The sequence below is a fragment of the Typopeltis vanoorti genome, chromosome 19 (genome assembly GCF_054136105.1).
Source record: "Typopeltis vanoorti isolate ZY-2024b chromosome 19, IOZ_Tvanoo_1.0, whole genome shotgun sequence".
Taxonomy (NCBI): Eukaryota; Metazoa; Arthropoda; class Arachnida; order Uropygi; family Thelyphonidae; genus Typopeltis; species Typopeltis vanoorti.
The window spans coordinates 24,376,450-24,402,835 of NC_143567.1; the positions used below are offsets into that span (position 1 = coordinate 24,376,450).

The window sequence follows — 26,386 nt, forward strand, 5'->3', positions numbered from 1 at the left end:
TTATTGCTTATAACATGTGAAGAATTATGAATGAAACATTACCTCAAAATAAAAATTACTTGAAACACTGAGCAATTTATGACCTGCATGTGATGATAATTCAAATAATCCCTTCAATATTTGGGTTCGTTGCCGTTCTCCTAATTGGCATAAGTAACGCAATACCTGAAGCATCATCTCTGCTGGAATTGCTGGCTTTTGTGCCATATGAACTAAATTGTCATACAATCTGGGCATATACTGAAGTAAAATCTCTGCTGTCTCACCATAACCTCCCTGAAAAAAAAAAAAATTAGTGGTATCACAATTCAAATGCGAACACTATCAATAACTGAGTAGAAACAACACTAATTTATTTTATTTCTGTTAAAATAATTGCAGTTTTGTCATAAAAGGAAAAGGATTTTGTGTATCTGCATAAAGTTTTTTTATAATTTGACTACATTTCAGAGTCAAATCTGGCTATCTTCAATTAGGAAGAAACACAAATTAATTAAATAAACATACTGGAGAAATATACAATCCATAAAGTGAAATAGTAACCAATTTAACAGTTTTTATATTATTATATGGCATAATATCAAGTAGAGTGAAGTTGGGCAAATATCAGAATGAGGAACTGGATATTAAACTTATTTATGCCAATCGTCCCAAAAGCTTCTACAAAGCTTCTGTGGGACGATTTCTTCTTTTTCTTCATACTTCTATCAAGAACAAATTCCACTGAGAAAACATTCAATGCTCACTGTGAGAGATAAATCAAATACAAATTTGAATTAGAAGTGATCATCACCATTTAGTCTTGAGCAGGATAAAATTGAATTTTATATTGAAAATAAGAACATGTAAGAAAGTTTTAAAGCAAATAAAAGTTAAGCAGCTCTCAAATGTGAACTGTAAACTAAAATGCACAAACATTATTAAAAAAAAAATGAAAGAGCTTGAGAACAGGAACTAAACCTTGGAGATTCAATGGAAAGCTCTGAAGAAAACATTGATTGATTCAGCCAGAGATGCTGAATCAATCAATGTTGTCTGCAAGGATAGAAAAATCAAAATTCCATGCAGAACATATGAAGCTAAAGAAGCAGTGAAGGAAAAGAAGAAAGAAAATCAAATGCTCCTCGCAAATAAGTCAGCTTGTGCTCTTTGAGAATACAGAGACAAATGTAAGAAAGCTAAACACTATGTAAAACTAGCTAAACAAAAGTAATGGAAGACTTTGGTAAGAACATAAAAAATAAATATTAAGAAGGTGGCAAGATATTCTGGAGATTGTTGAAAAAGCTCAGAAATGGAGGAAAGAGTGCTGTAAAAGGAATTAGAAATAATAAAGGTGACATGAAAACTGGAGAAAAAGATATCCTTGATGTGTGGAGTAATTACTTCAAAAAATTGCTAAATGAAACAAGCAGTGACAGCACAGTGGTAAAAAAACACTCAACAGGCATGCAATCAGGAATACATTCCATACTTGAATTAGAAAAAAAGCCATCAAAAGCTTGAAATGTGGAAAGGCAGCAGGAGTAGATGATATTCGACCAGAAACACTCAAGCATCAAAGTATAAATGTCTTGCAAGTGGCTGCACTGTATAGTTCAGAAGGGCTGGACAGAGGGACGAATTTCAGATGATTGGAGCAGAGCTCTCATAGTACCCATATATAAAAAGGGAAATAAAACTGAATGTGAGAATTACAGAGGTATTTCCCTACTGAGTGTTCCTGGTGAGATTTATGCAAGTATACTTGAGAAACGGTTGAGAAGGATTGGGGAAGGGAAGCTTGGTGAAGAACAAGCTGGATTCAGGTCAAATAGAGGCTGTCAGGATCAGATCTTCATTTTATGAGAAATAGTTCAGAAATTGTGGGAATATAACAAAGATCTGTATTTAAGTTTTACAGACCTGCAAAAAACATATGACAAGATGCCAAGAGAAAAGCTGTTCAAAATGCTACAGGTATATGGTGTCAATGGACTATTATATCATACTTAGTCTTTATTTGAGTTGTAAGTCAGCATTGAAGGATACAGGAAGATGGTTTGATGTTAAATCTGGTGTCAGACAAGGATGTAGATTATCCCTTCTGTTATTCATTATCTATATGGATCACATTATGAAAGAAAGTGGTATTAAACCTGATATCAAAATTGGAGATCTTAATTTCGGCTCTTTACTTTATGTAGATGATGTCATACTTTTAAATAAATCCAGTACAAGTCTGTAAGATTCCCTGACTAAACCAAATAACTGTTGTAATAAATTTGGAATGAAAATCAGCAATAACAAGACAATTATAATGAAAATAGGCACAAACATTGAAAATATCAACTGCATCATGAATGAATAACCTATAGAACAAGTAATGTTTTTATAGAACTATAAAACATTACAGCTACTTAGGCTCAATTTTTAGTGAAGGTTGTAAATTAAATATGGAAATAGACAACAGAATAAACAAAGCCGGTATGGTTAGAAGTCAACTGGATAAATTTATATGGAATAAGAAATATAAAGGTGATGTAGATATTCTGCATGGTGATTTAAATAAATTGACATTATGGTTGAAGAATAATTCTTGCCAATTTCATGTTCAGTGTTACCTGGACATCATCAGGGAGAGAAGAGAAAATCCATTAACTACAACCAAAACATGAATCACAGAATATGATTCATGTTTTGGATGTAATTAATGTTAAATTATTCTGTAGTTAAATCACAGAATAAGAGATAGTAAGTCACACAGGTGCTTACTATCTCTTACTAGATAGAGGAAGGGGGTAGCTAACCGACTAACATTGAAAGATGGTGTACAATGGAGTGGAATCAAAGTAAATATGCATAATAAATGAGTGTGACTAGCAGAGTGCTCCTGAGATCTGTACTAAGACCACTACTCTTTAATTTGTATATTCATTTGTATATTGGGGAGGGGAATAGTTAATAAAGGTGACATAGATATTCTGCATGGTGATTTAAATAAAGTGACATTATGGTTGAAGAATAATTCTTGTCAATTTCATGTTGAAAAATGCAAGGCACTTTGGAATGAAAAGATTACATGTTTTGTATCACAAATGATGATAATGGATTGCAAGAAATTGATGAGGCTAGGGACTCAGAGGTAATGTTGGACAAAGTAGAAGTTTTGTGGATATATCAAACTTTTGCGATATACCCTCATAGTCAAAGTTCTGAGGGTATATCGCAAAAGTTGTCAAAATAGCTCAACATATTAATCAGATGTTGAAAAACACACTGACAAGTAAAGATAGAGGGTGGGGGGTATTATCCTTCTTTGTAAGGCTATGATTTGGCTGTATCTTGACTACTGCACAGATTTCATCACTTGTGTTTCTTGGAGATCAGAAGGTGGTGGAGACAATCCAAAGATGAGTGACCAAGCTGGTGACAGCTGTATGTAGAATGCTCTCTGTGAGAATAAATTGGAAGTGTGTGAGTTGCAGAGTTTATATTACAGGTGGACAAGAGGAGACATTATAAAAACTTGCAATACTAAAGGGATATTATAAGATTGACATAAAGGGAATTTTTCAATACATGAGGAGTAGCAGAAGAACAAGGGGAAGGAGGGGGATCAACCCTGGAATTTGTGTAAGAATGTAGTTAGTAAGGGTGTGCAGACTACGTTCTTTGCTTGGTGAACGAGTGGAATATACTGACAGAGATAGTTGTTAGTGAATGAGTTGAAAGAGAAGTAGGATAGGTACTGTGTGAATAATGGCTAGTGTGATAAGTCTTTTGACTCCATGGAGATACCCATAAAATAATAATAATTCTTTAAGATATTTTGCCAACTTTTGCAATATGCCCTCTGAACTTCAAGAGATCATCATAAAAATTGAATATATGTCACCATAAGTCTAATAAGTTAAAGCTATAATCACACTAATTATACCAGCGCTTGGGGGCCGTTAGTTTTGTTGAGGGGACCATGAAATAATGAAAACAAATTTAAAATGTTTTAAGACTAAGTGTGCCATGTCAAATGTGTATGTAAGATGTTAAAAATGTAATATTTGCATTTGATTTTTGCGATATTCGCTGTGTATGTTTTGTATTGAATATAAATACGATAAATATTATAATAATATATGTCTGTAGTACGTTTTTTTTTCCCGATGGGGGCTGTGAAATATTTTAATTTTTCCAAGGGGGCCTTTACATCCATAAGTTTGGGAAGCACTGAATTATACCTTACCTGAACACAAAGGTCTAACGGTGTCTGTCCAACATGGTCAGCTATAAATAATGCTCCTCTAGACAACAGTATCTGAGCAGTGTCTCTTTGTCCATGCCTGAAAAATAAATTCAAAATGCTGCGATAAAATAACATTTTTTAATTTATCAATCTTCACAAGTGGGTCTAAAGGGGGAAAACATCTAAATATTCTTCTGTTTTTGGAAATGATCAGAAATGCCTAAATTCTCAAAAAAAAAAAAAAGTATAATGAAAAATCATCATCATCAAATTCCTGATATGTATCCTCAATGGGTATACAGAATATTATGATAGTACTACATGAAAAAGTTACACCATTACTAACTTTCAATCCACAACTTTTCTCCAAATTGATCAGTTATCTGTCAAGACTCCAATATTATCAAATCTTATATTTCTGTCTTATAAGACATGTTTTACTGTTTATCAATCCACCTACATCTTGGTCTTCCTTTGTTTTGCTAATCTTTCCTCTTCCATTCTGTTTAAGTGAACATAACACCTAATAAGCTCTGCTAACACATTCCTTAATGCTAACAATGACAAGTTTGTGGTCTCCAGACTTGGATCAGGTGTTTATTTCTAACCCAGCTATCAGATCTATAAGTTAAAATTAATTTGAATAACGCAAATTGTCCTGCAAACTCTCCTGCATAAAGCAAATTAAGTGTTTTGACTCATTTCTTTCTTATTCCATATAGATTTATTCAGTTGACTTCCTACCATACCAGGTTAACTCATTCTGTTGTCAATTTTCCTAATTAATTTGCAATCTTTACTAAAAATTGTGCCTCAATAGCTGACATGTCAATAGAGTTGATGCTTTTTTTTTTCAATGTTTCTGCTTCTTTTCATTATTTTTTCCTTTATCACTGATTTTCACACTAAATTTATTACAACAGTTACTCAAGTTAGTCAAGGAATCTTACAGACCTGTACTGCATTTATTCAGAAGTATAACATCTGCATAAAGTAAAGAGCTAAGATTAACTTCACCAATTTTGATATCAGAATGAATACCATTTTCCTTTACTACCACCTTAAAACTTTCACAAACATTCATGTCTACAGATTCAAACCCACATCTTGTCAGTTGGAGAAATGGTACAACATCTCAGGCAAGAAGGGCTGACAGTTTGGGCGAGGTTAAGAGAGTACCATTTGCCCATGGGAGACATGATCATGAAAGAGTAGATATTGTATCCAATGGTCTAGATAAAGAACCATAAGTCTTAATCACAGGCAATGTTCCCTCTAAGCTGTGCAGGTGCATGGTAGGCATAATGACCGAGATGCTCCATGCACAATGAATTGTTGCCATGCAGCTGAAATTTTCTTTTAAAAACACTGTTTGTTCCATGTTACTATTTACACGATTGATTTTGCTTTCTTTTCCTGATGCTCTACATATTCTAACTGATTTATCAACTATCATTGGATTGGCTCAATTAGGTAATATGATCTTGGCTGACCAGCAGTCTTCATTAGAAATTAAATAAGTGGCCTTTTTATTTTCAAATGGATGAGAAAGCAATGTTAGTTAGTAATGTTAGTTAGCAAAGTTAGTAATGGTGTAAGTTTTTCATGCGGTACTATCATATCCTGTACACCCCTTTTTAGCAAAGTTAGTAATGGTGTAAGTTTTTCATACAGTACTATCATATCCTATACACCCCTTAAGGGTACATATCAGGAATTTGATGATGATGATGATGGGAAAGCAATGATTGAATGAAGTAATTGCTTTACTAAAGTTATCTGGCAGCAGAAACTTGAAGTTATGTGAGATAAAAAGTAAACACTGCAGTTCATGAAATTATGTCCACATTAAAAAATAAGCAGAAAAGTTGTAATAAGTTGTGTGGTGAAGAAGGGTGTGAGGAGTAGATTTTTTACATGGAGAATTGTCAGTGAATGGAATGCACTGCCAGAATGTGTTGTTAATGAAAGGAGGGGTGAGGACTTTAAGATTCTATATGATAAATATGTTGTCAGTTGAATGAACCTCCCATGATGAGTCTGTCAACTCCATGGAAAGTGTAATAATAATAATCTGTAATGAGTGGAACTTCATAGTTTTCATTATTGTCATACTGTTGGTTAAAATTTTTAAACGTATATATGCTAGAATAAATGATGAATTAAAAAGTTATTTATCTCAGGACTAACAATCTTGTTTTTAAAACCATTCTGGCAGAGCATTTGACTATTGTTCCTTGCTGTTACCTGGTTTGCAGGTACTGGTGAGAAGGTTTTGCTGAACAGTGACAAGCTGTGAAAGGTGCAACTTGCAACAATAATTCATATTTTTATTAAAAATCGTTAAAACAAGGTAAAAATTAGTTTCTATAAAATTATTTGTATGATAGTAGTTGTTTTGCTAAAATTATAAGTTTCTTGACTAAATAATTAATTTTTTTTGGTAATGCCAAATAATAATAATAATTGTTATTATTATTTTTAGTATCCTTATATTGTCAAAAAGAAAGGCAGAAGGAGAGTCAAATGTTTACAAGAAACAAAGCTTGTGCAAGATTTAAGAAGGAATGACTTTTGCAGCTCACAGAACCGAACTACTATCTTTGCATCAAAAACAAAAACAAGTAACAATTGATGATATTTTGAAATATCAACATTATGGAGATGTTGTATGCACCATTTGTGTGGCAGTGAAAGTTGAGGAAAATTCAGTAGTGTAAAGATATAGGAAGAATGGATACTAGATTATTTAAAACGGCATCTCAATCAGAGAATTCATGTAAACGCAGCTACAAAATTATGCAACCAGGAGAAAGGTGGGATGTTGCATATGTTAAGTGAAACTCCAAAAGAGTATAAAGCAAGAATGGAACAAGATGTGCAAAAGAAGCCTGACTCTGATATGGTCAAGGTGATGAATAATTGATAACACTATCTTAGCAATTAAAATTAATGCTTCAGTGCATTCTGTGAAAGAAAATCATGGACGTGGCAAATATGTAAATATACCAGAGAGTTGGTGCAACAAGAACTATGCATTCAAATTTGTGAGTGCATCATCTTTGTACTTCAGAAACAAATAATGGGAGAACTGCAGAAATTTGATTTCCATACATTAACTGATAATGAAAGTACAGAGATTTGGATTTGAGGATGGTCTGTTTACAACTACTCTGAACTGCAATATAAGGCAGTCATGATGCTGGAGTTCTGATCTCAAGCCAAAAATCCAGCTCTGATTTGATATATAAATTTTTTTTTCTTGGACTGCCTAGGCATAATTGTAAGAGATCCAAGGCTAGGAATAGGCAGGGATTCTGAATGGAATGGAGGATGAAAGCCCTCATTCAAGAAAAAAATTATTTCAGTTATTAGGTCAGAGCTATGTTTGGATCAGAAGAGCAAAAACAGTAATCAGTGCATAGGAAGAATGGAAATTATAGAATTCATCCCACGTGGAACCATTGTAGTGCCCAAGGACATGAAACTGTGAGTGGTTGGGTAAAGGGCATAGTGTAGAAATGAAAACTTGAGTGAGGTTATTGTTTAAATTTGACATTCAGGAAGAAAGGGCCATTTGATTGATGATATCGTTCTCTCTCTCTCTCTCTCGCACCTTTTCAAACTTGCACACAAATTGCCTGTATCATGGATGGTCTATTTCTACTTTATGCCTTTTCTACAGACCATTCCACTCTTTCCACCAAACCTACAATAACAGCTGTAAGGCCATATCTATTTTTACACCTCAACTTCTGTTCCCCTGATGATTCTGCCTTTCCTACACTTCCTAGACTCCAATTGCTAAGAGGTTCCCCAGGGACAACCTCCAACTACTCCAAAACAATAGTTGTAGGTTGTCCCTGGAGAAAGAAACAGGAAAAAAAAAAGAAGTCGGAGTTAGAATTTGAGAAGGGAAGTGAGTTTTGAGTTATGGCCAGTGAAGTCCTGTATGGATCATGACCTCATTGCTTTGGTATATGGATTGCAGAAATCAAGCTATAAAGATATATCATTAAAAATTATTTAAACAACTACCATGTTGTACTAAAACTTCAGTTTAATACAAACGAAAATAATCACCTGACATTTTGATCTTCATACCAAGATCATCATCAGGAATACACACACATGTATATATACAAAGAAGCAATCCACATTACAATCTACATGGTATGCTAAGGTTACAGTAATTTGTCAACTGTTACAACTACTGGCCTGACCTCTTGTGCAAAAAAAAAAGCAACTTTACCACCACAAAGCTAGAATCCTGTTATTATTATCCATTTCGTCACAAATTAAGAGATAAATTATGCTGGAGAGTAACATGCTCTCACATAATTGTACTCATAAATTAGAACAAAACAGTACAGATGGTGGGTGACTAATAAAAGTTGAAATTATTGTTTAGAGTCCTAAAGTAAGGGTTTGCTGAAAAACTTGAACTTATGTGGGCTGAATGTGTGCCATCCAAATTCTTGGGATTTTTATGCCACTATTATTGTTAAGATTAGGATGGTTGATCAAAGTTTCAGACTTCGTTAAATTTGCATTCACATAATAATGTAAAGAACAGGTACTTTACCAATCAATTTGGTGTAAGGTGTTAAAGGGTGTGATCAGAGAGGCCTGCTTCACCAAAATAGTTAAATTTAATATGCTATTTGTGTTCTTTTTTATAAATAGGAATTGTATGTCCAATACAGGTAAGTTACAGGTGCAATGGATGCAGTATATTCCAGGGTGGGCCAGTGGGGGGGGGATCTTTAGAGGAGTTGAATATGTTTTTTAATTTTATTGAATTGAATATATTTTTAATTTTAAGATTATAATGGTATAGAATTCTATTTATTTTATTTGATAACCCTTTAATGTATGGGATAGCTATGGTTTACTGTAATCTATTTTATGATTTATTATTCTACTGCATATGCATTTTTTGATGAAGCTTTATGAAGAACTTTATTGATGGAATTTTGCTATAGCCATTATTTATAATGGCTCTAGCAAAATTGCTAATAATTTGTAATTCTTGCTTAAGAGCTTCTTCATTAGAGCAAATTGTTATAGCTCTGTTTTTGAGGGTATTAATGACTCCAAGTTTTTGTGAAGGGTGATGATAAGAGTTGGCATATATGCATTGGCCGGTATGTGTAGGCTTGCAGTTGACAGTAACAATTGACATTCAAATGCCAGCATGCTTAAAATGGCACTACTTAATTTCATTTGCAAAACATCATAAATAAAACTCAGATGTACATATCTTTTCACTCATCATATGTGAATGTTAAGAGTATAAAATTATTTTTTCAAGCAGGAAAAACTAATATCCACAAAGGAATAAAACATTTTTATTATTTACTACTTACTTGCATGCAAAAGCCAATGGTGTTGCTCCTGCAACATTCACTCTGTTAATGTCAGCTTTGTTATCCAACAAGCAAATTACAGTCTAGACAAGAAAAATTAGCTGCACTGTGGGACAACATTCTTCATTAAGATCAGTTCATAATAACTTAAGTGAATAATTCTCAACCTTAAATTGCTAAAATAAAATATTTTATTTATTTTTTTAATATTATGTCCATTTTTTTAAACTAAAATAAGACACAAGTTGAGTGAATTAATAACCATATAACTTTTATTCACCATTTCCAGTGCAAACAATTAACAAACTTTTGTAAAACAAAAGCATCAATGTAAGAATTATGATATTTCCCTGATTACTCAATGATCTGATTAATTGAACATGAAAACCAGTGGTTTGTTTAACATTCATTGGCATAAGAAATTAATATTCATTAATATTCCATACTGAAAAAACATATACATATTTCTAGTTTTTCTTGTTTATCGATATTTTCATTGCATATTTCTCACCTTTCAAATCATTTGTGCCAATCAAAAGTAAAAACAATCACTGAAAAAAGAGAGCCAAAAGGCTTCACTTCGGTGATGCAAAATTATTCAAATTAAGTGGATATTGAATCGAACATTATTTCAAAGCTGAATAGAGAAACTACAAGAGTTTCGTGCCGAATATAGAAATTATAAAAGTTTCGGTAGATCCAAGCATAAGCAAATCTTTCATGACAGGGGCAACTCGTAGTAAAGGTGGAGTAAGCTCTAATCACTATCCTTAGTATTTCCCATAATGTAAAACATATCTCCTAGCAGACATGTATGATGTTATACATTATGTGGGGGGGGGGGGTCACTACCCAGACCGGTTTCGACCTTTGTTGAGGTCTTGTCAGTGGGAGGCAGACCCAGATATAAATACTCAGGTTGAAGTGATGCAGAACTTATACTTTACCATATGAGTTGCCAAAAAAGGTGTAGTAAAGTATAAATCGTATGGTAAAGTATAAGTTCTGCATCACTTCAACCTGAGTATTTATATCTGGGTCTGCCTCCCACTGACAAGACCTCAACAAAGGTCGAAACCGGTCTGGGTAGTGACCCCCCCCCCCCACATAATGTATAACATCATACATGTCTGCTAGGAGATATGTTTTACATTATGGGAAATACTAAGGATAGTGATTAGAGCTTACTCCACCTTTACTACGAGTTGCCCCTGTCATGAAAGGTTTGCTTACGCTTGGATCCGCCGAAACTTTTATGGTTTTTAATTCAGCACGAAACTCTTGTAGTTTTTCTATTCGGCTTTGAAATAATGTTGGATTCAATATCCACTTAATTTGTAAAAACAATTAATTCTTTCACTTCTCCCCTCAGCTAAATAACAGCCTAACTAACATTCTTGATCTTCGCATCTGGGAAACTTGCGAAGATCAAGAATGTTAGTAAGGCTGTTATACCATACCATACAAAACCTTCTCTTTACTCTCGGCTTCTTGCATTTTCATACTTTTCCCATTCACTTTTCATTCATTTCCCACTCCTGTTGTACCACATGCCAATTATTAAAGTAAGATTGAAATTTGTTGATGTTTTTTACAGCTGTTGTGGGCTGCAGTATGAAGTATGCTAAATGCAAAACTGAAGATTTTTTCTTCAAGCTACTTAAAAAATGCCTTTTTTTTAAACATTGGCACATTCATTAGATAATTATCTAATGCATTGATTGCTAGTTTGGTGTTTGGAATAATTTCTTGCTTATTCCACATAAGTTTATTCAGCTGGCTACTCACTATACCAGTTTTGCATATTCTGTTGCCAATTCCCAGATTTAACCTGCCATTTTCACTAAAAACTAGACAATGCCTAAATAGCTAAAATACTTTACTTGATCTATAGGATCACTATTTATAATGCAGCTGAAGTTTTCTATGTTCCTGCTTATTTTCATAGTTTTAGTCTTTTTATTGTTGATTTTCATGCCATATTTATTACAGCTGCCATTCCATTTAGATAGAGAATTCTGGAGACTTGCACTAGATGTGTTTAGGAGCACAACATCATCTGCATAAAACAAAGAGCTAAGTTTGACATCTCCAATTCTAATATCAGGTTTAATGCCACTTTCATAATGTGATCCACATAGATGATAAATAAGAGTGGAGATAATGTGCATCCTTAACTTATCCCTGATTTTACATCAACCATCTTCTTGTATTTCCTTCGATTCTAACTGCTGACTGACAATTTAAATATCGACTATGGATTGCTCTGTATAATGTTCCACTGACCCCATATAATTGTAATGTTTTGAATAGGTTTTCTCTGGGCACTTTGTTGTATGCCTTTTCCAGATCTATAAAACTTAAGTACAGATCCTTGTCATACTCCCACGATTTCTCAACTATTTGTCTTAAAGTGAAAATCTGATCTTGACAACCTCTGTTTGACCTGGCCCCTGTTTGTTCTTCTCAAAGTTTCTCTTCACAATCTTTCTCAACCTCTTTCAAGCATAAATCATACCTGGAACACTTAGTAGAGAAATTCCTCTGTAATTCTCACATTCAGCTTTATTCCTTTTTCATAGATGGGTACTAAGAGAGCTCTACTCTAATCATTGGGAATTTGGCCTTCTGTCCAGGCCCTCTGAATTATGCAGTGTAGCCACTAAAAAACTTTTAGACCTCCATACTTAAGCATTTCTGGTCAAATATCATCTACTCCTGCTGCCTTTCCACATTTCAAGTTTTCGACAGTTTTTCTACTTCAATTATTGATATGCTCCTCTTTGTATACCTCTTGAAAAATTTCTAGTCGAGTTCTGTCACTGATTGGTTCATTTAATAGTCTTTCGAAGTAATTACTCCAGATATATAGAATATCCGTATCTTCAGTTTTCATGTAATTATCATCTTTGATTCCTTTCACAGTACTCTTTCCTCCATTTCTAAGCTTCTTCAATAGAACATTTTCCACCTTCCTGATATTTATTTTCCATACGCTTACCAGTCTTCTCATGATTTTTGTTTAGCTACTTTTACACATAGCTTAGCTCACACATTTTTTTCTGTCTTATTTTAGGGTACTAACATATTTGCTAGAAACTTTTGGCATGCTTTCTTCTTTTCCTGGGTTGCTTCTTTAACTTCTTGTGTCCACCATGGTGTTATTATTTTTCTATCCTTGCATACAACTTCACCATATTCACTTAGTAGAGAAATTCCATCATCTTAGTAGAGAAAGTACCTACCTAGCTGAATCAATCAATGTTTGCTTCAGAGTTTGCCACTGAGACTCCAAGGCTTGGTTATTGTTTTCAAACTGCTGTAAAATTTCTTCAAAAATGAGCCTACAATTTATCTGTAAAATCTGCTCAACTTTAATTCTTTTTAAAATTTTCTTACATACTGTTCTTTTCAATCTGATATCTATTTTTATCCTGCTTAGTACTAAGTAATGGTCACATCCAATTTCGAATGCTCTGTACACTCTTGTATCCTGAACCATATTTATGATATCACTATCAACGATGACATAGTCAACAAGGCGTTTCTTATTTCTGGAGTCTTCTCTCCATGTGAACTTGTGCACATCTTTATGTTGAAAGATAGTGTTAGTAATGACCAGTCCATGTCCTGAGCAGAAGTCCATCAAATACCTACCATCATTATTAACTTTGCCCTTTTCTCCAAATTTTCCCAAAATGTTCCTATATGCCTGGTGAGATTCATTTCCTTCTCTGCCATTCAGGTCTCTGAGAAGGACCACCTTTTCATTTTCTTTATGTCAGCTGCCTGTTCTAATGACTCAAAAAAATTCCTCCACTTCTTCCTTAGAAGAACCATCTGTCGGACCACAGACACAAATAAGTTTCATTGTTCATTTCCCCATTTTGAAGTTCGCCCACATAACTCTACTTGAAACTGCTTTCCAATCAAGAAGTTTATCTTCATGTTCGGTGTTGGTAATGCTATTGCTACTTCTGCCTTTCCTTGATCATATACTTATTATTTAGTAATATCTCACCTGTTTTGTCTTTTTTTCTCTGCCAATTATGTCAACGTGGTACCTTTTCCAATTCTTCTGCAAATTCAATTTCCTTTCCATTAATAATCCTTATATTGATGGTCCTATCTTCAGTTATTCTAATGTTGGATTCATTCTTCTTCTTCTAGATATTGACTTGGAGCTTGTTCCAGTTGCTGACTTTTCACTCTTCACACTGGTTCTCCCTGATGAAAACAGCGGGGACCTTGTTTAGTCGGGCAACACCCCAGCTGGCATGAAATCTCATCATATTGTACCATCATATGCATTTGTGGTTTATGTCAATAAAAAGTACTATTTGGTCGGCTAAGTTCCAAATTTCCATCCTTGTTCGTTCAATACCCAGTAGATACCTACTCATGGGGTGCACCATGTGAAGGTGAGGATTGGACATTAGGTCAGAAGTCCCAGTCGGTTCTGTGCATTCCTGAAAGGCGATGTGGAGGTCTTCTCCCAGTAATTTGGCTTTGACCCTTGAGAGACCCTTAAACGATAAAAGACGAAGATGATGAAAAGAAGCAGAAACATTGAAAACATCAAGTTCATTCCTGATGAAGAACCTATAGAACAAGTAAAATCTTTCAGCTATCTAAGCACAATTTTTAGTGAAGATGGCAATTTAAACATGGAAATAGACATGAGAATTAGCAAAAACTGGTGTGGTAGGAAGTCAATTGAATATATTTATATGGAATAAGAGGGAAATTAGTCAAAACACCAAACTAGTGATATACAAGATAGTGGTACAAACCAAATTTAACTTAGAGATCTAAGTGCTTGGCTAAGACTGGCGAACACTGATATAAGACTTCTGAAAAAGATTAACAGAGTGAACAGATGGCACCAATAGCAGTATCACATTAAAAATGAGGATATTAGGAAAGAACTTGACATTGTTAGCATTCAGGAATGTGTTAGCAGAGTTAATCTCAGAATAGGGGAGGAAGAGTTAGTAAAACAAGTGTCATTTGCCAGTTTTTCATGCCATACTGGCATGAAAAAGTCTCTGAGAGAGGCCAAGATCTAGATGGACTGATACAGCAAAATGTACCTTAGAAGACAGAAATATAACACCTGATAATATTGAAGTCTTGACAGATATAACAGATTAATTTGAATTTGAAGGAAATTTGTCAATAGGAAGTTAGTAATGATTTAGCTTTTTCATGTAGTACTATCGTAATATCCTGTACACCTGCTCAGAGTATATGTTAGAAATCTAATAATGATGTGAAAGGTCTATCAACGTCCATCTTGGAGAACACAGGAAATAAATACATCTAATGCTACAATTACTGTGAATTAGATTTACCTGAGCAAGCCTTGGATACCTTGTATACAGAATTGAGTGAAACCATCCACTATGCTTCATCATAGCAAGTTGAGAAAGACTTTTTTTAAAAAAAAAAAAAAATCAACAGCAGATTTAGATATACCACCTAATCTAAATAAATATGGATATATTAAACTACCAAAGATTTGGATAATCCTGCCCATCAGACAAAAGCAACCATAGTGGATGCCCCTTATAGGAATTTAGGCTTCTAGTCTAACTTCTTTCGCTTGTGGTCATCATCATCATCATATTCCTGCCATGTACCCTCAAGGGGTGTACAGGATATGATAGAACTACATGAAAAAAATTACACCATTATTAATTTCCTAACTACAATTTTCCTCCAAATCAGTCTGTTACTTGTCAAGACTCCAACATTATCAGATCTTATATTTCTATCATCTAAAGCACTTTGTACCGTATCAATCCACCTATATCTTGTTCTTCCTCTGGGTCATTTTGCTGCCAACCTGGCAGAGAACACTTGTTTTGCTAATCTTTCTTCACCCATTCTGTTTAAGTGACCATACCACCTGCGATTAGCTCTGTTAACGCATTCCTGGATGCTGACAATGTCAAGTTCTTTCTTAATATCCTTGTTTTTTTTAATATGGATATTTCCATTGATGCCATCTGTTCACGCCTATAATCTTTCTCAGGACTCTCATATCTGCGGTCTCTAGTCTTTGGTCAAATGTTTTACTTCTGACCCAGCTCTCAGATCCATAAGTTAAAACTGGTTTGAACACTGTCTTGTATACAGCTAATTTAGTGTTCTGACTAATTTCTCTCTTATTCCATATGAATTTATTCAATTGACTTCCCACCATACCAGCTTTGCTGATTCTGTTGTCTATTTCTATATTCAATTTACCATCTTCCCTAAAAATCGTGCCTAAGTAGCTGAAATGTTTTACTTGTTCCACAGGTTCTCCATTCACAACACAGTTGACATTTTCAATGATTCTGCCTATTTTCATTGTCTTTGTCTTTTTATTGCTGACCTTCATACCATATCTATTACAACAGTTATTCAATTTAGTCAGAGAATCTTGCAGAATTACAACAGTTATTCAATTTAGTCCGAGAATCTTGCAGAATTGTAGCGGATTTATTTAGAAGTATAACATCATCTGCATAAAGCAAAGAGCTGACATTAACATCTCCAATTTTGATATTATGTTTAATACCACTTTCCTTCATTAATGTGATCCATATAGATAATGAATAACAGAGGGGATAATGTACATCCTTGCTTCACACCAGATTTAACATTAAACCATCTTCCTGTACTTCCTCCAATTCTAACTGCTGACTTACAACTCAAATAAAGACTAAGTATTGCTTGATATAATGCCCCATTGACACCATATAACTGTAGCATATTGAATAGCTTCTCTCTTGGCACCTTGTTATATGCCTTTTCCAAATCGACAAAACTTAAATACAGATCTTTGTTATATTCCCATGCTTTCTCGACTATTTGTCGTAAAGTGAAGATCTGATCCTGACAGCCTCTATTTGGCCTGAATCCAGCTTGTTCTTCACCAAGCTTTTCTTCCACAATTCTTCTCAACCGTTTCTCAAGTATACTTGCATAGATCTTGCCAGGAACACTCAGTAGGGAAATACCTCTGTAATTCTCACATTCAGTTTTATTTCCCTTTTTATATATGGGTACTATGAGAGCTCTACTCCAATAATCGGGAATTCGTCCCTCTGTCCAGGCTTTCTGAACTATGCAGTGCAGCCACTGTAAGACTTTCATACCACCATACTTCAGCATTTCTGGTTGAATATCATCTACTCCTGCTGCCTTTCCATATTCCAAGCCTTTGATGGCTTTTTCTACTTCAAGTATGGATATGTATTCCTGACTGCATGCCTGGTCAGTGTTTTTTATCACTGTGCTGTCATCACTGCTTGTTTCATTTAGCAGTTTTTCAAAGTAATTACTCCATACTTCAAGGATATCTTTTTCTCCTGTTTTCATGTCACCTTTATCATCTCTAACTCCTTTTACAGCACTCTTTCCTCCATTCCTAAGCTTCTTCAACAACCTCTAGAATATTTTGCCACCTTCTTGATATTTATTTTCTATATTCTTGCCAAAGTCCTTCCATGACTTTTGTTTAGCTAGTTTTAAACAGTGTTTAGCATTCTTGCATTTGTTTCTGTATTCTCTAAGAGCACAAGCTGCTTATTTTCACTTGTGTGATGCCAACTTGATCTCTGCTGATGTTGAGCGGTGGTATGTTCCAGTACTTGACTTTTCATTGTTTGCCCTGATTCCCTGATGAAAATCAATGGGCACATTGTTTAACCAGACAATACTCCAGCCATTGTGAAATTCTATCATTCTGTACCATCAATTTATTTTGGTTTAAGCCAATAAGAATACAATTTGATCAGCTAATTTCCAGATTGTCAGCACATCCTCGTTCATACAGTATCCAGGGTAGATACCTACTAATAGGGTGCACCACAAGAAAGCAAGGACTGGACATTAAGTCAGAAGCCCTGGTTAGTTCTCTGCATTCTTTAATAGGATATGCAGGTCTTCTCTGAATTATCCAGTTTTTTATGTGAAGAATTTAGCTTCTTCATATCAAAATTTGAAGTATGTAAGGATTAATTCTCCATTCTTTGCCTTTCAGCAGAGAAGATAAACCTTGGTAATTATAACTACATAAGTCCTAGACTTAGAACTTTCATATTTTGTACATTGCTTTCTCTTATTATAACTTAAAATATCCTAAATGTTTTTAGATTCACCTTCTCTCAGGGAATGCAACTAAAATCTGACTTACACTAGTTAAAACCTGTGCAAGATATTTAACCCTGTTCCAGTTATTTTTCGAAATTAGCAACAATTGAAGCATATTTCAAAACTGGAACTGACCTCTTACAAGCTAATTTTCAGTAGCCAATCACTGCAAACATTAAGTGCAGTTACCCTGGATATAATGCATGGTGATCTTTTCCTGATATCTAAACAACTCATTATACATGAACAAAGATAATTCACTAATATCACCATTTCTCTATTGTCATGTTCTCTGTCTCTCCCTTCTCTTTTAACTGTAAAAATAAATATAAATTACTGAACTATTGTTTGTCTACCAAAAAATCCTATATAAGGCATATGTTGTAAAGTTTGTTCTTGAGTTTATATGATTATTTTCAAAAATTAATATCAAAAGTGAAGGATTGCATCTAAATGACTTTGGAGTTTCTAGCAAGAGATTCTTCCTTCTGAAGAAACTCTTGCTAGAAGGAAATGCAGACTGTGATGCAAGCAAGACATGAGAGGAAGTAAGAGGTGAGGTGAAGTGAAAGATCAGGAAAGTGGAATGGACACAACTGAAGTGCTTAGTAATGGAAATAGTAGTGTGAGAGACAAAGAGAGAATTGCAATGCAAGAGAAACAGGGAAATGAGTGGAGTTGCATTGACAGGGAGACACAGCATAAGGAGAGTGGATGTTGAAAGTAGTAATAGTGATGTGTATGGGATAATCAGCATCAGAATATGGGGGGGGGGAGTTAGTTGAGACTGAAGAGATATATGGAGTAAGCAGTAATAAAAATGATTGTCCAAGAGTAGGTGCGGTGGTGAAATCACAATCAAATGGCTTTGGTAGGACTGGTTATAGACCTAAAGTGAACTGCTATGTTAATTAACAAATTCCAACTTTGCATCAGAAATAATGGAGATGAAATTGTTTTACTTACGGAATTTATCTGTCCAAAAATCATTAGAATAAGTGAAACATAACTAAATGAGAATGATATCCTGATGGAAATAGAAATGGAAGTGTACAATTACTGAAATAAGAGCCAACAGGCTTCAAGAATTCAAGATATTCATTTTCCTTATTCCTAAAATGTTATCTCTTCATTCCAATCTGTACTGTCATAATTAAAATCACCCTTCCCTTATTTACTATATAAGTGTACAATGTTTTTTGCAATGATAGAAAGGGCAAGAAGGGGGAGGGAATGCTACTGATGATAGAGTAATTATCATCAGTGTTACTGATGATAGCAGGGAACATATGGCAGGCATGAAAGAGGCAGTGTAGTGTGAGATGGAGGTTGACAGGAAGAAATATTTAGTTGGATGTTGCTGTAGGCCAGGAAATGTGTAATAACTTGGGTTAGTAAATAAGGAAAGGGTGATTTTAATTATGGCAGTACAGATTGGAATGAAGAGATAACATTTAGGAATAAAGAAAATGAATATCTTGAATTCTTGAGAGAATTCTTTAGATACTGCCTAAGAAAAGGAAGACACACAGATGAAGAGTTTTGGATCTGATTATTTCATCAGAGGATGTGATTGTGACTGGAAATTCACACTTCCCCTCAGTTGGTAAGGGTGATCATGAAGGAATCATCTGGGCTGTAGCTAGGTTGTGGAAAGGATATATGTGGAATTATAAGGTTGGCGATTATGAGAAGCACAGGAGACATATTGGAGCTATATACTAATGAATGAGGAGTTGAGCAGAAAAGAAATAAATACTGCTTGGGAGCTGACAAAGAGACACAACAACATTAATGTGTGAATGAGTTACAAAGGTCAAAAGGCTGAATAATGTGGATGTCAAATGGATGAATGTGTGATTTAAGCATGAAATCTGGAAGAAGTAGAAGAACATACTTTGGAAGAAGATGAATAATGGTAATAACCACATGCACGAGGAGTATAAAGAGCAGGCCAGGAGAGTGACTGAGTTGCTAAGTAAGTAAAAAGTGCAGAACAGGCAAAATTAGCAAATCAAGCCAAGAAAAACCCTACAGAATTTTTTCAATGTTTGGAAAGTAGAAAGAAGAGTGATTATAGTAATGTGATGTTAATGGATAAAACTGGTAGATTGGTAACTAGTGCAGAGGATATCGTTGAGATATTCAGTGGGCAGGATATTTCATCCTCAGTGTGAAATTAGGAGAATCTCAACTATAGAAATGAAGATAACATACTAGTGAGAAAGCAAGATATATAATGAGTTAAGTAGGCTGAATATCAATAAAGCAATATGACTTGATGACATATCGCCACATGTTTTAAGATAATATTCCAGGAAGTTAGCATTAGCATCATCATGGCCTACCTGTTTAATAAGAATTTTGCAATGGCACAAGTATCAAAAGAGAGGAAGGAAGATAAAATTGTTCCACTTCAAAAGGTGAAGATAGGCTACAAATTATAGACTGATCTGCATATCTCGAGTTGTAGTTAAGATATTGAAGAGGTTGGTGACAGCTCGGATACAAAAGTGGGTTGATAATTGCAGTATCCACTGATGGATTTGTAAAAGGAAGGTCGTGTTTTATCAACCTGATTATGTACTATATCAAGAAGACAAACATATTGCTCAAGGGAGAAGCATATACAGTGATATGCTTAGATTTTGCAAAGGCTTTTGATAGATTTCCATACTACAGGTTGGTAACAAAACTGGAGCAAATGGGATGGGAAACTGGTTCCAGTAGGTATCAGCAAGTTATATATGGAGATGCAGCATCCTGCAAGAGGAAAGTCACTATGGTGTGCCACAGTGTGCATTGGGACACTGTTATTTAATTTGTATATTAATGATATTCAGATGGGTTTAATTGGTGATATGCAACTGTTTGCAAATGATACATAACTGTGGAGAGTGGTGAGGAATCAAGCAGATATTGTGACCTTACAGGAGGGTTTGAACAGATAGTATGAGTGGGCAACAGCATGGAGCTGTTAGTTCAATGTTACAAGGTGTAAGGTTATGAAATTTGGTAAGCAGCAATGGGATGCAAAGTATTCAACTGGAAGAGGGAGATTCTGGAGGAAGTTGAGGGACAAGAAATCTTGGAAGAGTGGTGGAAGAGGATCTGAAGTTCAGATGTCACGCTGCACAAGTTGTGAAGTCATCAATGGGCACATTGATTAAGTCATCACATCAGATTAAGGCAATGATGCAGAGAACTTTTGACATGCAGAAATAATGAGGTGCTGAATCCACAGTATAAGGCCTCATACGGAATAATGTGCACAGATTTGGTCACCTAGTTTTCATGGTGATGAGGATATACTGAAAAGGGTCCAGAGAAAACTGATTAAGGTAGTTACTGGTTTTTGAGGCTGTGGAATATGAAAATAGATTGGGGGAATGAAGATTGCAAAGCCTTGTGAATAGGAGGAAGAGAGAGGATATGATTGAGACATTTAAGTTGGTAAAGGATTGTTACTGGGTTAATGTAGCAGAAATGATTCACAGGATAGGAGAGGGGTGGTAGAACAAGGGGATATACATCCCTGGAACATGTATGAGGGGGTACCCAAAAATAACCAGAATTTTTTTTTTTTTAATTTATTATACTTTATAATACCATATTCTAATCTCCTTCAAGTACTCTCCATGTGAGTCAATGCACTTGTCCCAACAGATCTGTAAACAGTTCTGGAAATGTTTAACTGGAATACTGCTTATGGCTTTCAGCAATTTTTCTTTCACTTCGTCCACATTAACGAATCACTGTCTTTCATAGTTTTCTTTATCTGTGGGAATAAAAAAAAGTCACATGGAGAGAGATTAGGTGAGTAGGGAGGGTGGGGAACAACTGCCACGTTGTTTTTTGTCAAGAACTGTTGGCCAGACAAGGCTGTGTGGGCTGGGATATCATGGTGCAGCAACCAATCTCTGCTACTCCACATTTCTGGCCGTTAACTGCAGCTGAAACACCAGTTTCAGTGCAGTTTTATCTAAAGAGAAAACAAATTTTCATGCAAACTCTCTGTTCCTTGTGGTCAGCCATCACAAAATCGCCAAATTTGCTTGTAAGCACTAACAAAATAGCAGCCAGAATAACGAACCAGTTACATGGAATGATGCTACCTGACAGACTGGAGAAGAAAACTGCACACTCAACGATGCCTAGCAACATCATCATCCATAACTAGAAAATGCTCGATGTGCAGATTCCGGTTATTTTTGGGTACCCCCTCCCTCATATACAATAAGAGTGTGAATAGGTTCTTTGCATGGAGAGTGATTAGTGAGTGGAATGCATTGGCTGACATTGTGGTGAATGCAGACACATTGAATGAGTTTAAAGCACGGTTTTATTGACTTTGTGTGTACTTCCCATGATAAGTTTTTTGCCTGCAAGAAGATCTGTTGTTAATAATAACAGCAATAATAATAAAACCCCTGAATGCTTACTATGAACTATACAGTAAAGATAAATAAAAGCAATAAGTTTTATCACCATCAAACATTTCATAAGAATGTAGAATCTGTACATAAGTTGTCCTCACTATTAAAATAAAACAAATTAAAGAGCTCTGTCACAATGAACATTTGATTTCAATGAATAAATATTAAAACAAAATTTCCACTTTTGTAACAGTTGTGAGGACTAGATTTTTCACTTGGAGAGTGGTGAATGAATGGAATGGGTTGCCAGAGTCAGTTATGAATGCTCTTAATGGGTTCAAGAGGAAGTATGATAGATACTGTCTGGAATTTGGGTGTCTCCTGCAATGAGTCTTTGGACTCCATGAAGGTGCTTGTACAATAATAATAATAATAAGTTATACTTACAGTTTTATGCCCATTCTGACATGCAACATGAAGAGCTGTTTGCCCCTGACTATCCTCCACATCGACATCATCTACATGTTGTAGCAAATCATGCAGTAGTTCAGTCCTTCCATTAACAGCTAACCAATGAATAGTTGTCAAACCTTCATTATTACGTATATTAACATCAGCTTTATACTCCAAAAGCTTAGCCAAGCATTTCTTCTGCCTATGTTAAAAGAGGAACTTATTAGACTTAAATTTATAGGGATTAATAATTACTGATATGCATGCTTAAGGATAAATAATAATTCAAAATGGTATACTGCCAATGAAAAATTTAATCTTCTATACACATTAGCCAGTGTCAGTAATGATAGACCTCTAGCAAATGGAATACAAGTTTGAAATACTTGTGATATTTTAACATGCTGAAAAGCTTAGGTGTTGATGAGTATTCGTTATATACTTAATGATATGAACACCATCAAAATAAAATAAATCCATAATTTGTTAGGTGCCAGATTTCAAACCCAGCATCTTCAGCACACAAGGATACTTGTCACTGTACACAAAGTACTCAATAAGGTAATGGCTGAAACAAGACTATAACAAAGAGATCTGCTGCCCCATCAAGGTATCGTCTAGGATAGGATAAAAGGAATAAATTTGCAATCATTATATCAGAGATGGTGTCCCAAATTTTTGGTGAATTAATAAAGCCATACTCGCTGAGATTAGGAAAGTGTTTCACAGCTGATGCTGATTCTGAAAACCTCTAAACTAAATAACTATGAATTTCTTACTTTTATCCAGCCCTAGAAAATGTCTTGATAAGAAACTAGTTAGAAAGTTAAAATCCAGAAAAAGATTACAACCTTAAGAAATTACTGATTTATTTTGTTCTTTCAGGGTTATTCATACTGTTAAAGATGCAGTTCATCACTCTTATACAGTTCCATTCATCCCTCAAACTCATCCCACATATTCACAAACTGCACTTCTTTCTCTTCCCATTAATTATGCTAACATTCCATTCAAGATTTTTGCTCTCCACTGCAGCTCATCATTGTCATACTGAGTAAAAGACGACAGCATGGTAGGAAGAGTAGTTTGTGTGTGTTGCCCAAGTATGACAATGATGAAATCCTTACATTCTCCTTATGCCCAATCAAATCATTTGTTCTAACAACAACTACTAACTTCCTACGTGCTTACTTCTCAAATCCATCACCTCAATTCCATCCTCCCTCCTGGAAAGCAGATCATGTGCACCCTGTCATCTGCCACACCTTTTATAATAGAATCTCTGTATAGTGCTACTCTTGAGTCATTTATTTATATTTATCATATGCCATCATCTTTTACTCAGTATGACAATGATGAGTTGCAGTGGAGAGCAAAGATCTTGAATGGAATATTAGCATAATTTATGTGAAGAGAAAGGAGTGCAGCTTGTGAATATGTGGGATGAGTTTGAGGGATGAATGGAATTGTATAAGAGTGATGGACTACATCTGAATGGTATTGGAGTGAGTCCTGGAAAGGCTGCTGCTGCTCGAAAAAAATGTAATCAATGATGAGAACAAGGTATTAATGGAAGTCAGAGATGATATAAATCAGCAGAAGCATGGACTAGGTGAGACCGATGTGAATGAAGAAGAGAAGATTTTGAAAGAAGTAATGAATGCATGTATAGAAATGATCAGCACAGGAATGGAATGGCCTGAAATACATAGGGAGTATAGGACAAAGGGTAAGGGTGAGTAAACAGTGGCAAGTGTGGAGAGGTCAAAGATGACGGGCAGCATAGTTATTATTCTTACTGTACAGGCACATTGATGTAGTCCAAAGACTCATCGAGGGAGACCCAAACAATCTACATAATCTATCACACATCTCCTTGAACCCATTAACAAGCACTAACAACTGACTCTGGCAATCCATTCCATTCAATCTCCAAGCAAAAAATTTAGTCCACACACACACACACACACACACACACACACACACACACACACACACACCACATTTTTACATTCTCACCTTCCAGGGATGACCTCCTGTTCTGTCCCCTTTAGCCAACATTTCCCTTGCATCAATCCTATATAACCCTTTAAGTAACTTAAGTGTTTCTATCATACTCCCTCTTTTTCTCCTATCAACCAACTTCTGCAGTTCACACACACACTCAATCTATCCTCATACGGAATATTCCACAGACCACTCACCATCTCGGTCACTCGCCTCTGAATCTTCACCACTTCCTGATCCCCCAAGAAACCACACCTAAACACAGTAATCCAGATGTGGATGTATCAAGACATGAAAGAGGAATAATAACTTCCTTATCTCTACTTGTTAGTGTTTTTCAATAGCTAAGTAATCTTATGCACAATTTTATCACCCTTAGCAATATGTTCTCTAAACTTTACCTCTTTGTCTACCACTACCCCTAAATCACTAGCTTCATCTATTTCAAAGAGTTTAGTTCTATCAATGTGATACACTGCTTGTAATCTTTGTGATCTATTATCCCAAAATGCATAACTTTACATTTCTCCACATTAAACTGATACCCATTCTCTTTTTCCCATACTGACAATCTATTTAAATCATCCTGTAAGCTCACCAGATTGCCTTGATTCACTATTGCTCTACCTAATTTTGCATCATCAGCAAACAACTGAATATTTCCTTTCAGGTTATTTCCTATATCATTTATGTACAAATTAAACAGTAGTGGTCCCAGCACAGCACTGGAGCCTCCATAGCTGAGTCAATATAGAAGAAGCCCTTTGGCCGGAAAGACCTGGGCTTGATTCCCGTGCATAATGTGAGGAACCTTTATCTGGTGTCGAAAGACACCAGATAAAGAGTTAGCCAATCTCATACAGAGGTGGTGTTTTTTTTCCCCTAGAAACTCAGGTTTTTCATCCCTCAGAAGAGGCAAACCAGCCCCATGAACACACACAAATTTGTAGCCATGAATACTTATGACAATATGTGCAAGAGATAGGGTACCCACCACATGTCGTTATGCCTGTAGTTAACCATGAGGCACATCATGGTAGTCAATCTCCTAGATAGGAGATGACACATGAATGGGAATGGTTCCAGCATTGAACCTTGCACCACAACTACTAGACACCAGCTATTGCATGGATTCTGCTATTCCATACCCCGCTTTCTAATGTTAGTCAAGAGCCATCCTCTTATCCACATAACCAGTGTCATATCCATCCCCACTTATTCTAATTTGCGTAACAGAGTTCCATGTGGTATTCAGTCAAATGCCTTTGCAAAATCCAGCAGAATCATGTTGTGGTTGTTTCCTTTATCCAACTCAACTGTTACTCTATTATAAAAAATTAGTAAATTACTAAGGCATGACCGAACTTTCACAAAGCCATGTTGCCCCTCATACAGTATCATATTCTTATCCACTCATTCTTGAATTCTCTTTATGACCAATTTTTCCAGTACTTTTATCACCACTCCTGAAATATTGATTGGTCTATCATCTGCTACTCCACCAGTTTTACAAACATCCTTATGCAAGGGAATTATTTTGACTGCTTTTCACTCCCTTGGAATTCTCCCAGAGCTGAGACTTAAATTAAAGAGCTTAGTGAGAGGCACTGCCAGTTCCCTTGTGCATTCTCACAAAACACACACTGATATCCCACCTAATCTCATATCTGTATTTACGTTGATTCTGAAATATCCTAAGGACCTCCAATTCATCCACCTCGGTTCCCACATAAGTCTGTTCATATAGGTTACAGCAGTAACTTCACTTGAATGATATCACCTTGCAAAGTGATCACTCAGTGACTCAACTATTT

The 26,386-nt window shown here is 35.3% G+C and overlaps 1 protein-coding gene across 1 annotated transcript in view; it reads right to left on the bottom strand.

Moving 5' to 3' along the window:
- LOC150095918 (E3 ubiquitin-protein ligase HACE1-like) overlaps nt 1-26,386 on the bottom strand; it is a 147,955-nt gene that overhangs the window by 92,523 nt on the left and 29,046 nt on the right. The window contains exons 6-9 of the mRNA XM_090409566.1: nt 22,560-22,767; nt 9,592-9,674; nt 4,223-4,319; nt 43-276 (exon numbers count right to left, since the gene is read on the bottom strand). Of these exons, the coding sequence (XP_090265692.1) occupies nt 43-276; nt 4,223-4,319; nt 9,592-9,674; nt 22,560-22,767 (622 nt within the window). The remainder of the gene's footprint in view (nt 1-42; nt 277-4,222; nt 4,320-9,591; nt 9,675-22,559; nt 22,768-26,386) is intronic.